The following is a 13,540-nucleotide window of genomic DNA, read 5'->3' on the forward strand; positions in this document are numbered from 1 at the left end:
CACTAAATAATTACTTGTTTTGAATGTGTTTATAAATTGTAAATAGGTTTGATATGTCAAAGTGTATACCTTGTTGGATAAGAAGAATGGTGTATATATGTGATGTTGTTTTGAATGGTTTGATGATATGCATATAGGATTTTCATTATAAATATGTTTACTTGTAGGTTCATGGAATTAAACCAAGAATGAAATTTGTTTTGGATGACTTGGTATGTGAAATGGTAAATAGGTATATGACACTTGGAAATGGTATGCTTTGGTGCATAACATGAATAACTTGAAATGTTTTGGAAATACTTGATTTGTGATGGTGTCATTGCGGCATATTGTTTACTGATTTAGGAAGTTGGTATATATATGTTTTGGCTTGTTTTGGATTATTTTGAGCAGGTTACCAATTGACCAAATTATATTTGAAGTTGTCTTTTTAGGATGGAAATTGAAGCATGTACCTAATGACTTATTTATGTACCACACAGTCTATACACATGGGTTGGTGACATGGTCGTGTGTCAACTGGAGAATAAGAAGAATTAGTAGCACACAGTTTTCGATTTTCACACGGGCTGGCCATACGCCGTGTGAGTATTTTAATTTTGGTTATTAGTTTTCACAGGATTTTAGCTTGTTACACGGTCCAGCCACACGACCGTGTGACATTTGATAGAAAATTTATGTTTTTAACCAACACAGTTTCAATGAGTTACATGGCCTAGATACACACCCGTGTAACTCCAATTCCACATAGTCACTGTTTGTAACACTACCTAGGCACACGGTCATGCGACCCTAACTTTGAAAAATTGTTTTACTTTTTGAAAAGCTTTCAATATGATCCTTGTTTATAATCGGGTTAACTTTAGAGCTTTTGTAAGTTCGATTGTGACTCGAATTAGTTTGTAAATCATTATTTGAGTGTATGTATAAGATAATTTAAATGTTTAAATGAGTTTTTTATTTAAGAAATCACATGAAATGTTCCATTATTTGCTGTAGCATCCTATAACATAGGTGGATTAAGGCTTGATTAATCTAATTTAATTAACCTAATCATGATTTAATTAACTTAAACTAACCATTAAGCATGTTTAGTGGAATCATTCATCATCATCCACTAATTCGCAAAGTAAAATGGTTTAATTACTATTTTAGACCTTTGGCTAATTGCAATTTAAATCCCTAAACCTTTGACCAATTAATAACTTATAGCAATTGGACTTTTACAACTCAGTCCCTAAGCCTTAATTAACCATTTAACTGAAAAATTGATGGACCAAACATCAATATTATTTTAGATCAACTTATTAGATATTTATATTTATTATTTACGAACTCGATTTATAGGAATAGGGTTCCAAAACTGCCTTTTTCGATACCATTGAAAATCAGGTTGTTATAATGACTAGAGGAGGGAGATGCTGAGCTGATACCTGTTGTTGGATTTATATATTTTTCTTTATTTTAGTATTTTGGATTGACTAATATTTTTTTATGAACTTGAACTTTTGGGCAATTTTTGGATGGTTGGATTACTTTTATTGATACATGATTTTCTTATTCACTTCATACTTAGTTATGGTTATAATATTTTGATTATTGATGCTAATTTGAGAAAAAAACATTGATGGTTAATTTGTTTAATTATGTTTTAAATTAAGTAAGTTGAACTAAGGGAATTGTGTTGAGGTAGAGTTGTGGTTGTGTATTGATTAACTTTCAGCCTTGTTTAGTTTTTTTTTTAATTCAAAAGGGGAAGATTGTTGAGGCAAGTGTCCGATGTTGCTGTCATAACATTTCCTACATAAGAGTACAGGGGCCTAGTAAACAAATCTATACACCGAGGGACTAAATTACTTAGAGTCGCCACTAACCAACTAAGGCTAGGTTGGTTAGCCACCGATCGTCTAAAAATCTAGAATTAATACTACGGAAAAATCCTAAAAATCTAGACTCGATCTCATCACCAAATTTCGAGTTCGAGAGTACGGTTACGTGTGGGGAAGGTTATAACACCCCCACAACGCCTATTTATGGATAGTCCTACAGGGTCTTAAGAGCTAGATATTTTTTATTTAAGCATATTAATGTCTTAATCAAAGCTAAAATCTTATGGAAATCTTAAATAAAAACTTTAAAGGAAACGCCTCTAGTTTACTTGTAGCTCGATTAAGATGTATTCACCAAATTTATCTAATTTGAAACTTAAATTAGAGATTTTTTACTTTTAACGGGAACCCTAAAGGATACCTAAATAATTCTAGTAAAATACCTCAATTCCTAAAATTAATTCTATTTTAGAATTCTAAATAATAAAAAACCTAGAAATTACCAATGAATTAAGAGAAATATTAAAATACATCTACAACTTATTCAATCTTTTATTATTATTATTATTATTATTATTATTATTATTTTTATAATAAAATATTTAATTAATAATTTTTTACCTATCAAGATCTTACGAAAGTATCTTATGTCGAGTTTATGATTTATCTTACTTTAAAATTCTTGATCTAAGATTTCATCAAAATCCTAAAATAATAAATCTTAAATAACATTTATTAGCTTTCTTAAAAAAGTTTCTAAAATAAAATACTTAGAAAGACCTACTCATGATTTACAATTCACCTAAAAAATCTTTAGTTTTATTCTTGAATAAAGTCCTAAAAAATATTTACATATTAACTTAAGATTCTAATCCTAGACGATATTTAAAACTAATTTAAAACCCTAAAAAAATCTTACATAGTATTTATAATTTTTCTAAGGTAAATGGTATATGAGATCTTAATGACTAACCTAAATCCAAATGTAAAAACCTTATGGTTTCATTAAAATATAACACCTACTTAACTAACTTCATATCAACAATTATAGGATGAAAAAATTACCTAAAGTGCCCTCTTTTAAAATGAATAGTAATAAAATAGGAAAATTAATTCAATTGGCTAAAGTTAATGAAAAGTTAAAACTATTTCAAAATGGCAATAATAAAAAGAAAAATTAAATAAATGAAATAAATAAGACATTAACATAATGGTAATAATGATAATAACAATAATACACTTTATTCATAATACAATAAAAGAATCAAGGTAACATAAATAAATAATATTAAAATGTATGAAAGGGGAATGTGTAAAAAAAATATAAATAGACATGAAAATAAATAAAGCGAAATAAGAATAAATAAAAATTATACAAGTGTGAATAAATATAAAATATTAAAATAAAGTGCATAATTAACATTAAATTTATAATGTATAAATGCAAGTGAAATGGAAGATATAAGTGTAAATTATTTATTAAAGATGGAAACAAAATGACATAACTTGATTTTAGGACTAAAAGATAAAAAATGTGGAAGACAGAGGACTGGTGTAGCAATTAATTTTCCTTTAATTTTTAAATTCCAAATTAAATCGAATGTTTAAATAAATAAAAGGGTTATGGGTGTAAATAGGTCAGAGAGTGAGGGCGGTGCTGCAAGAAAGGGGTATTTTTTGTAAATTTAAAAAGTAAGGGGGTGAGAATAAATTAACCATTTTTGGCACCTAGAAATGAAAAAAAGCTATTTATTCTTTCATTTTAACCTCATTGTTTTTCAAAAAAAACTTCTTCCTCTTCCTCTTCCTCTTCCAACTTCTATGTTGGTCATGGCTCCACCACTGGAGAGAATCTAAACTTTCTCATTTTAAAAAAAAAAACATTATTTTTCTTAAATATTAAAGCTTTTATTTGTAGTTAAAAAAAATCAAAACTTTGTTTTAAAAATTTAAATTTTCCTTTAAAATAACTAAAAAAATAGATTTTTATTTTTCAAAATCTAAACTTTCTCCTTTAAAAAAAACATTGTTTTTCTTAAAGATTAAAGCTTTTACTTTGAGATAGTTGAAAAAAAATCAAAACTTTGTTTTAAAATTTTTAACTTTCCTTTAAAATAACTAAAAAATATATATTTTTATTTCTTCAAAATCTAAACTTTCTCCCTTTTTTTAAAAAAAAGCACTATTTTTCCCAAAATCAAGCTTTTTTTTTAAAAAAAAGATAGCTTTATTTTAGCAAAAGGAGGGAAAAACGAGATTTTTTTAGGCTTCTAGGGGTGGAGGACCGATGGTCCGGTGATGTCCCCTTCATCGGAACCCAAATTTTGATTCCTCATGACATGCCTATGGCCAAAAATAAAGATAGAAGAAAAGAATAAAAAAAAGAAATAGAATGCTTGTAGATGTTGTGTTTTTTTTTTACATTTTTTTAAGAACAAAAAGAATTAAAAGTCTCCTCTTTTTCATTTCATTTCATGTTTATATATTGTTTTTTAATATTACTTATTTGTAAAAAGTGATAATAATAGTATTTAATAATAGTAATAGTAGTGATGATACTAATAATAATTTGGGCCTTTGAAAAATCCAAAAAGGAAATAAGAAAAAAAGAAAAGAAAAATAAAGGTCTCAAATAGACCAAAACCGGGTGGACTTTGAAAAGCCCAAAAGAGAACAAAATTTAAATGGGCCCCCAATCGAGCTCGGACAAAAACGGGTGTCTACAGTTGCTACAATGTGTCAATGGAAGTGCCCACTTCCACCACCACTGCGATAGATAGCACCTTCCCAGGTTTGGAAGATTCACATCTTATTGGAACATTATCTTTGGACAATGTTGATATCGTGGGATTATTCAAGTCCAAAAATAAAGATCAATTCACTTGAAAAAACATATTCTGAGGATCAAATTGGATTGATTGTACCAAATCCCTTGGATCGAGGATGTTAAATCGAGACTAATCTTGAATACTTGCCTTTCAACAATCCACATTACTTTGGTTATTATTATATTATATTTGACTATTTTATCAGTTGTTTGGAAGGGATTGTGATTGATTTTTAGTATGCCAGCAAATCTTGAAAATATTTATACATTTGAAAAACTTGTATAGGTTTAAGTATTGAATATTGAAAGCACTTATAAGTTCGTTGAGGAACGTTATTAAGTATTAAATATTGAAAGCACTTATAAGTTCGTTGAGGAACGTTATTTGTGAGAGTGCATTTAAGACTGTAGAACCTCTTGTTGTTGGTTTTACAAACTAAGTTCTCAAGGGAGAATTTAGTAGCGAGAGACTTAATTTTTTATGTAAAAAAAGTGAGAATTTTTCATGGGGTGTGCTATTACTAAAATTATTGGTTATATTAAGTTCAAAGATAGTTGATTCATCTCATTGAGCTACTATAGACTTAGGAACTGAATATTCAAATATATTTTATAAAGAATTGTTGCAGAGGTTCTTTATAGAATTTGATACTATTGCTATGCTCTGTTTAAAGTTCAATGGACTATTTTTCGTTAGTACAAAATGTGTTGGAACATTTTCAAATATTTATAGTATCCCAATAACTATAAATAAATGGGTGTAATTAATCAAAAGATAAATCTTTTGGTCATTGGTCAAAAGTTATATCATTTAATTTTTTAAAAAGAATTATAACTATTCAAAAAATATTATTTGAATAGTTACAAAATTAAATGAATAATTATTATTTATTTATTCATAACGACACCTATTGAAAGATATCTCTATGAAGAGACATGAAAATTCCTATAAATAGGAATGAGATTTCATTTGGAAAGATATCAACAAATTCTAATATTATTTCTTTCCTTCCTTCATTTTCTAATATTATTAGATTATTCTATAAAATACTGCAGAAATCCTTTTGTAGAAATTGAGTTTTTTGTTATACATTACTCAGTGCATAGTGGATTATTCTCGTCAGTGCAAAACGCAAATAGTCATTGGCTTCATTGTATCCTCGAGGTTAATATGCTTGGAACTCATTTGCATACAGAAAGTAGGTGGGGGTGAATATAACCTTAAAGATAGTGGTTTGATACACGCCTTGGAGCCTGTCCTATTTCTTCTTTTTTTGTTCGAGTTTCGATCGTGTGTTCGAGATTTTCCTTACCGGAGTTTTGAACTAACAATTTTAAGGTTATATTTCATGATGACTACCACAACACATGAATGTGGAACACTAAGGGAGTTGGCTTCCAACTTTGTTAAACTTGATCGGTTTGATGGTGGCAATTTTTGACGATAGTAGAAAAAGATGCACTTCTTATTATCAACTTAGAAGATTGCTTATGTTATGGAACAATTTCGTGATATTGAAAAGATGCTGAATCAATTTAAGCAATATGATATGAAAATGGATGAAATGATTGTGGTGTCATCCATAATAAACAAACTTCCTCCATCTTGGAAAGACTTTAAAAGAAGTCTAAAACATAAGAAAGAGGAATATCTCTTGAGGCTTTGACAAATCATCTTCGTATTGAAGAAGAGTATCGAAAACAAGATCAGAACCTAAATTCTGAAAATGCCAAAGTACATGTTACAGAGGAAGTACAGACTACTAAACCATTCAAGAGAAAGTTCAAACAGACTGATAGAGCACCTAAGTTCAAAAAGAAACAAAAGGGCTCATGCTATCATTGTGGAAATCCGGGACATTTCAAGAATGAATGTCGATTTTTAAAGAAGAAATCATCTTCTAAGGCTGATAATAATGAAAAGTTAGTTGCAATGATATCTAAAATTAATATGGCACAAGATGATAATACATGGTGGATTGATACCGGAGCAACCGAACATGTGTGCAAAAACAAAAGCATGTTCACAAAGTTCACACAATGTGAAAATGACAATGTCTTGTACATGGGAAATTCTTCCACCACAGCAATCAAAGGCAAAGGTTCTGTTGAACTACAATTCACTTCTGGAAAGGTTTTAACCTTAAATGATGTATATTATGTACCAGAAGTTAGAAAGAATTTAGTGTCTGGAAGTCTGTCGAATAAGTTTGGTTTCAAACTTGTTTTTCAGGCATATAAGTTTATTTTGTCTAAGAGAGGAATTTTTGTGGGGAAAGGGTATATGTATGAGAGCATGTTCAAACTCAATATTATTAATAAGAATAAAAATACTATTTCTGCTTATATGGTTGAATCTTTTTGTTTGTGGCATTATAGATTAGGTCATTTGAATTATAGAAAATTGAATGACATGTATAAATTAGATTTAATTCCTGTTTTTAATAATAATATTGAAAAATGCAATACATGCAATACATGTATTTTGACTAAAATTTAGTAGGTACACAAGTAATCCAAGTAGTTTTCATTGACAAGCTTTGAATAGAGTACTTAGGTACTTAAAGAAAACTATTAATTATGGATTGTGTTGTAATGGATATCCTCCAGTTTTAAAAGAGTATTCGGATGCTAGTTGGATTACAAGTTTGGAAGATCATGCATCTACTAGTGGATGGATCTTCATTCTTGGTGGAGGAGTCATTTCTTAGGGTTCCAAGAAACAAACATGTATTACTGATTCCACCATGGTAGCAGAATTTATTGCATTAGCCGCTGTATCTAAAGAAGCAGAATGGTTAAGAAATTTGCTTTATGATGTACCTTTATGGCCTAAGCCAATTTCACCTATTTCTATCCGTTGTGATAGTGAAGCTACTCTAGCAAAAGCATATAACCAAGTATATAATGGAAAGTTTAGACACATTGGATTAAGACATAGTTATGTCCGACAATTAATCTCTGATGAAGTGATCACTATTAATTATGTGAGGTCAAGTGAAAATTTGGTAGATCCTTTGACAAAAAGTCTTGCTAGAGATTTAGTAAAAATGACCTCAAAAGGGATGGGACTCAAGCCTATTAATTAGAGTCACCCATGATGGAAACTCGACTCAACGCTTGGTATAACACCAAGTTTTGAGTTCAATGAGACAAAGTACATCATTAGTATGTGACTGTTAGCACTATAAATAAATCCATCCTAAAATTAAAGTGCTAGGTACCCGTAATGATAAGGGAAGGATGAGTAATGTACTCTTAATGGACCCATAACATAAATATGTTAGAGTGTTATAATTACGGGAACACTTTTGATGGGATCTACCTATGTGAGTGGAAGTGTGGCCGCTTTCTAGGAGCTTAAGGGCTTGGCTCTGACAGCACTCATGAAAAGAATACATAGACAAATGGCCATAATAGTGTCCCTAGATACTATGCATTGACCGATGTTGAAATCATTGTGTGAGATGTGTTCAGTTAATCAAATGGAATAGTTGGTTCAAAGCTTAGTCTACCATGCAATTTCGATTAACTTTAACATGTTTTCACTAAGTGAAGGTTCAATCGTAAGACACCTTTATTTATGCAAATTGATTTCCAAGAATATCAAAATCTAAGTATTTTGAAAATGGGGGAGATTGTTGGAACATTTTCAAATATTTATAGTATCCCAATAACTATAAATGAATGGATGTAATTAATCAAAAGATAAATCTTTTGGTCATTGGTCAAAAGTTATATCATTTGATTTTTTAAAAAGAATTATAACTATTCAAAAAATATTATTTGAATAGTTACAAAATTAAATGAACAATTATTATTTATTTATTCATAAAGACACCTATTGAAAGATGTCTCTATGAAGAGACATGAAAATTCCTATAAATAGGAATGAGATTTCATTTGGAAAGATATCAACAAATTCTAATATTCTTTCTTTCCTTCCTTCATTTTTTAATATTATTAGATTATTCTATAAAATACTGCAGAAATCCTTTTGTAGAAATTGAGTTTTTTGTTATATATTACTCACTGCATAGTGAACTATTCTCGTCAGTGCAAAACGCAAATAGTCATTGGCTTCATTGTATCCTCGAGGTTAATTTGCTTGGAACTCATTTGCACACCGAAGGTAGGTGGGGGCGAATATAACCTTAAAAATAGTGGCTTGATACACGCCTTGGAGCTTGTCCTATTTCTTCTTTTTCTGTTCGAGTTTCGATCGTGTGTTCGAAATTTTTCTTACCGGAGTTTTGAACTTACAAAATGTAGACAATCATTGAGTTTTATTGCATCCTCGAAATTCATTTGTTTGGAACTCTTTTGCATACTAAAATATAGGTAGGGGTGAATAGAAACTTAAAGACAGTGAAATGATTTCAAGCCTTGAAGCTTTAAGTTAATTTATCATAAATTTATTTTATCAAACGCACCAACACAAGAATGAGTTGAAGAAGAGAAGATATAAAGCAAAAAAAAGAAGAAGGGAAATTGAGAGAATGAGTACGGTTTCTTTTCCTGATTAACCAACTCAACTTTTTCAGTATTTATACACAACATATATGATAGCCGATGGCTGTCATTAACTGATATAATAGAGTAACTACTACTAATTAACAAATTGGCTGACTTTTACAACTGCTAACTATAATCTGTTATACATTCTTCTGATACTGCCCACCTGGTTGCCACACGTACTCATTTGCATACTATGTAAGCTCAAGACACATGAGGACTCAAGATGGCAGTCAATGGCAGGTCATGAACATGGGTATTCTCCTAATGATTTCATATCTGCACGACTTCATTAAAAAAATGGTCAGTTGTCACTGAGATTAAAGGGGAAAAAGAGAATCTAAAACATGAAACTTTGCAATTCCTTGGGTTCGGAGTAGTTGTAGATAGTTTGTATTTGTTTTTCTTTCCTCCAATCTTCTTAGCTACTGGATGAAACATAAGCAAACACTTAATTGTCCTCACTTGCATTCTCTAAACAAACTTACTTAACAAAGGATTTTGAGTCAAGTGGGAAGGAGGAGGTTGCTTTGATAGGGATGAATAGCACAGTGCTCCAACCTTAGTTTATTAATATCAATGAATTACAACTTTATTATTCTATGATTCCACGGTTTTAATTAGGAATAGAAAATTAAGTGTTCAATTTTTCTCGTTTGGAATTTGACCTTACTCCAAAATAATTTTCCCTTCAATTCAACTCCACTCTATAATCGAGGCTAAATATAAATTATAATTACCAAATATTGGATCTTAGACCAAAAAGAATAGCTGATGAAGATGTACAAGTAACCCAAATTGAAGCCCAAAATGTAAAAGAACAAGAACAAGGGAAAAAAAAATAGTACTAGATATTGGGCTCCGATCACTGCTTTCCTTCTCTTTATTTTGTTAAATACATTATGGTATACTTGTTCATGGTGGACTTGAAATATTTTTAAAAAAATTTAAAATTATAACCGTTCGGTATAATAGCCATTTTTAAAGGGAGTAACAAGATTACAAACAGTTTATGGTCAACATTTTCATATTTAGTAATCTCAGCTTTTATGTATATTCCCATGTGGATGGCATAAATCCTGGGAATGATTGATGATGGTAAAGGAAGCAATGGAGAAAAAAAGGTTGGTGAAGTTTGTTTTGTTTGCATCATTTGTGCCTGAATTTTGCAGTCCCTTGAGAAAAGGATGCCTTTTGTTTCAAATTTCAGTTTCTTGTTTTGTCTCTTTGCCTCATCATCAGCATACGCTGTTTGTTTCACCATCATATATTCATGCCGCCTGTATGTTCCTCCATATCATAAAGCATTTATCTCATACTTCTGTAATGATTTTATCCACTAAGGCAAACCTTAAAATAAGGATGGAATTACCACTGAATTGATGCAGTTAATGATAAACATGATTCCCATTTTACCACTATGCATAAATCATATCATATAATATGAAAACCTGGCTTTGAAAGTCCATTTCAGCACCCTTTATGATCTAGCTGTGGTTCAAAACCAATAGACAATGAAGGAGAGTTGGGAGTGTTTAATAGTTTTAGAAGAAAAGTGAAGGGAAAAACAGTAGAGAAGGCTGCATGCATATAATTATAATTTTATTATTTTGTTTCAACTTATGGAAAGGGTGGGGACTCGGGAGAGAAAGGGGACATGGAACAGACTGATGCAGAGATCTATGGACTGTCACCTTTCTCTTTACCTCTAAATGGCCCTCTCAGTTATCTTGGAGCACTTCCACATTAAGGTGGAAACCTTTTTCAGGGCCTTTTTTTTTTCTAAAACTTCATATGGCTCCTACTCCAAGAAAGTCAATGAATGGGGGTGGAACGGTCTCATAGTGGCTGCTGGTTGCTGCTTTGGTACCTGGCACTGATGATGAAGGTTCACTGCCTGATATTTGAGCTGTTGGTGCTGTGGAATCTGTGAGACCTTGGGAGCTGAGGAACTCTGACTGTTGCATTGCCATTATGTATGATGGATGGTGATGCTGGTGGGGATAGAAACCAGAGATTTGGGGTTCATCAATGGGCCTATCCCAAGATCTGGTCTGGCTGAAAATACCCATCATGTCATTGCTCTTAACACCTGTTCCAAATGTTTTAAAAACACCACCAGTTACAATGTAGAGAAACTAGCAAATTAACAATGACTAAACGTGAATGTAGTGTAAAAAAACATGTAGAGGAGTGGATTGGTTTGGGTTTAAACTTGGAAGCAGGAAAAAGGTAAAGGAAAACCGTTACATCAGTCAATGTCTATAAAGCAAATGAATAATTAAAACACAAAAATCATCAAAGTGTTTCTCAACTATGAAATTCGAGGTTAGGTTTCCATAAAGGAAACCAATGAGGAAACAGCACAAAAACCCAAATACACAAAAGAACTGCATAATGAACATTGAAAATAAGCTTTGGCGGTAAAAAGGAGTATATAGGGAGTTTACAAAGAGACCCACCAGGGATGAAATCAAAAGGTGGCTGTTGTGCAATGAACCCTTTGCGAGGGACCTCGCTGCTTGAGTCGGGTGAAACATTAGAACCACCGTTAACCCCAGCATTAGCACCATTGAAGGTTCCAAACTGGTAATGGGAGATAGTGCCAAGTCTTCTATTGGGGATGTTGAGACAGTATGGGGGTGGTTCAGCTTTTGTGGCTGCATCTCTGCAGACAAAATTTGGAGTTTCTTCCATTTTTCTATAAACAGATTGGCTCAGTTTCCTCCTCCTATAGGCAGTCGATTGTTCTCTATACTTCCTTGCCATAATCACATGCCAATGGTTCTTGACAGCATTATCAGTCCTTCCAGGGAACAGCCTAGCTATCATTGCCCACTTGTTACCATAAAGTCTATGAGCTTGCATTAGCCTCTCTTCTTCTTCTTCAGTAAATGCTCTTCTATTGATCCTAGGGTCCAATTGATTAAACCATCTTAGCCTGCAGCTCTTACCTTCAAGCACAATCAAACAAAAGTCATATTAAGTGGTAGAAGCCTTGTTAGTGAACTAAAGAATAAAATAACACTGCTTTTGCCATTTCTTGACCATTAACTTACCTGATCTTCCTTCCAACTTCTCTGCTATAAGGTTCCAGTTTTGAGGGCCATAAAGAGCTACAAGTTCCTTGAGCTTAGTATCTTCTGCAGGCCTCCAGTGGCCTCTGGCACAAAGCTTTGACTGACCACTATCTGTTTCCTTGCCACTTACGGTATTATCATTGGGGTTCTCTTCATTTAAGATGGCATTGAGATTAATGGTCCTACTATCATCTCCAAACCCATCACTGCAATCAGAGCTTTGACCTTCCACAACCTCAGAGCTATGGTTTTCCTCAAAGCTCCTTGTTTTGCAGTTCCCCATGAAATGAAAACCCCAAGAAGCTCTTTCATTTTCCATCTCTGGGACCTTACAACCATAACTGTCCTGCGTGGAAGAAACACTTGAGCCTAGAATACTGTAGTTTTGACCGAGAGAAAGGGAACCCATGTCTGGGTAAACCATCCCCATTGAAGAACCAAGAGAAGATGAAGAAGAAGAGGGAATAGTGGTTGAGTAGCAGCCTGGTCTATTCATGTTGAATGGTGCTGGTGCTGGTGCATATATATAACACACTTGTTAACCATGCTTCATTTCCTCTTCTGACAAATGCTGTTATACAATTGTTACAAAGTCATGTTCATGCACAGATGATTTTCAAAAACAAGTTTGACAAACAGTGAGGACTGGAAAAGTGAAGTTATGCAGCAGCTGGGAGAAAAAGAAAAGGATTAAAACTTGAAACAGCAAAAACAGCTAGGGATATGTGTGTAAGGGAGAAAACCTACAAAGGAATGGACTAAAAAAAGTGATTGAAGTAGTTCAGCTAGTTCCTATTATTAAATTTTTAATGTCACCAACATCATTCACACGTGTGTAAGCTCCCTTTTTCTCTCTCACTGATGGGCATGAGGGTTCTTAGGCTGTCCCTCTCTATAATGACAAGAAAGACTCATAATGTGATGTGTGTAAGCTTGGGGTGGTGCAGGTCTTAGACACCTTTCTTTTCAAGGCAGAAATTTTGAGAGCTTGACAAAACAGGCCCCTATCAACACACTAGTAAATAAACCTAGCTCTTTCCATCTCCATCAAATATCAGTCCCTATACAACTTTTTTTTTTTTTAACTTGAGGATTAGGTTTAACCTAGGGTTCAGTTAACCACCTGAAGTTGACCCAACAAGTAACCACCCCCCCCCCGAACCAAGAATTTACCGTATTCATCATGTCCCTTCCTTCCCAACTAACAGTACAAAATGGCTCATCCTTGTCTCTTTCATCTAGGCTTATCTCTCTTATCTCCGTTATTAGAAACAAAGATTCTACTAATA

At 32.3% G+C, this 13,540-nt stretch overlaps 1 protein-coding gene across 1 annotated transcript; it reads right to left on the reverse strand.

Annotated features, from left to right (window-relative positions):
- Positions 1–10,758: 10,758 nt before the first annotated feature.
- On the reverse strand, positions 10,759–13,234 carry LOC107918861 (transcription factor CSA). Its single transcript, XM_041108766.1, has 3 exons — positions 12,231–13,234; positions 11,634–12,125; positions 10,759–11,263 (listed from the first exon to the last, which is right to left on the reverse strand). The coding sequence occupies exons 1-3, from the start codon at positions 12,745–12,747 to the stop codon at positions 10,962–10,964; spliced, it is 1,311 nt and encodes a 436-aa protein (XP_040964700.1). The 5' UTR covers positions 12,748–13,234; the 3' UTR covers positions 10,759–10,961.
- Positions 13,235–13,540: the final 306 nt, after the last annotated feature.

The sequence above is a fragment of the Gossypium hirsutum genome, chromosome D13 (assembly GCF_007990345.1).
Source record: "Gossypium hirsutum isolate 1008001.06 chromosome D13, Gossypium_hirsutum_v2.1, whole genome shotgun sequence".
Lineage (NCBI taxonomy): Eukaryota > Viridiplantae > Streptophyta > Magnoliopsida > Malvales > Malvaceae > Gossypium > Gossypium hirsutum.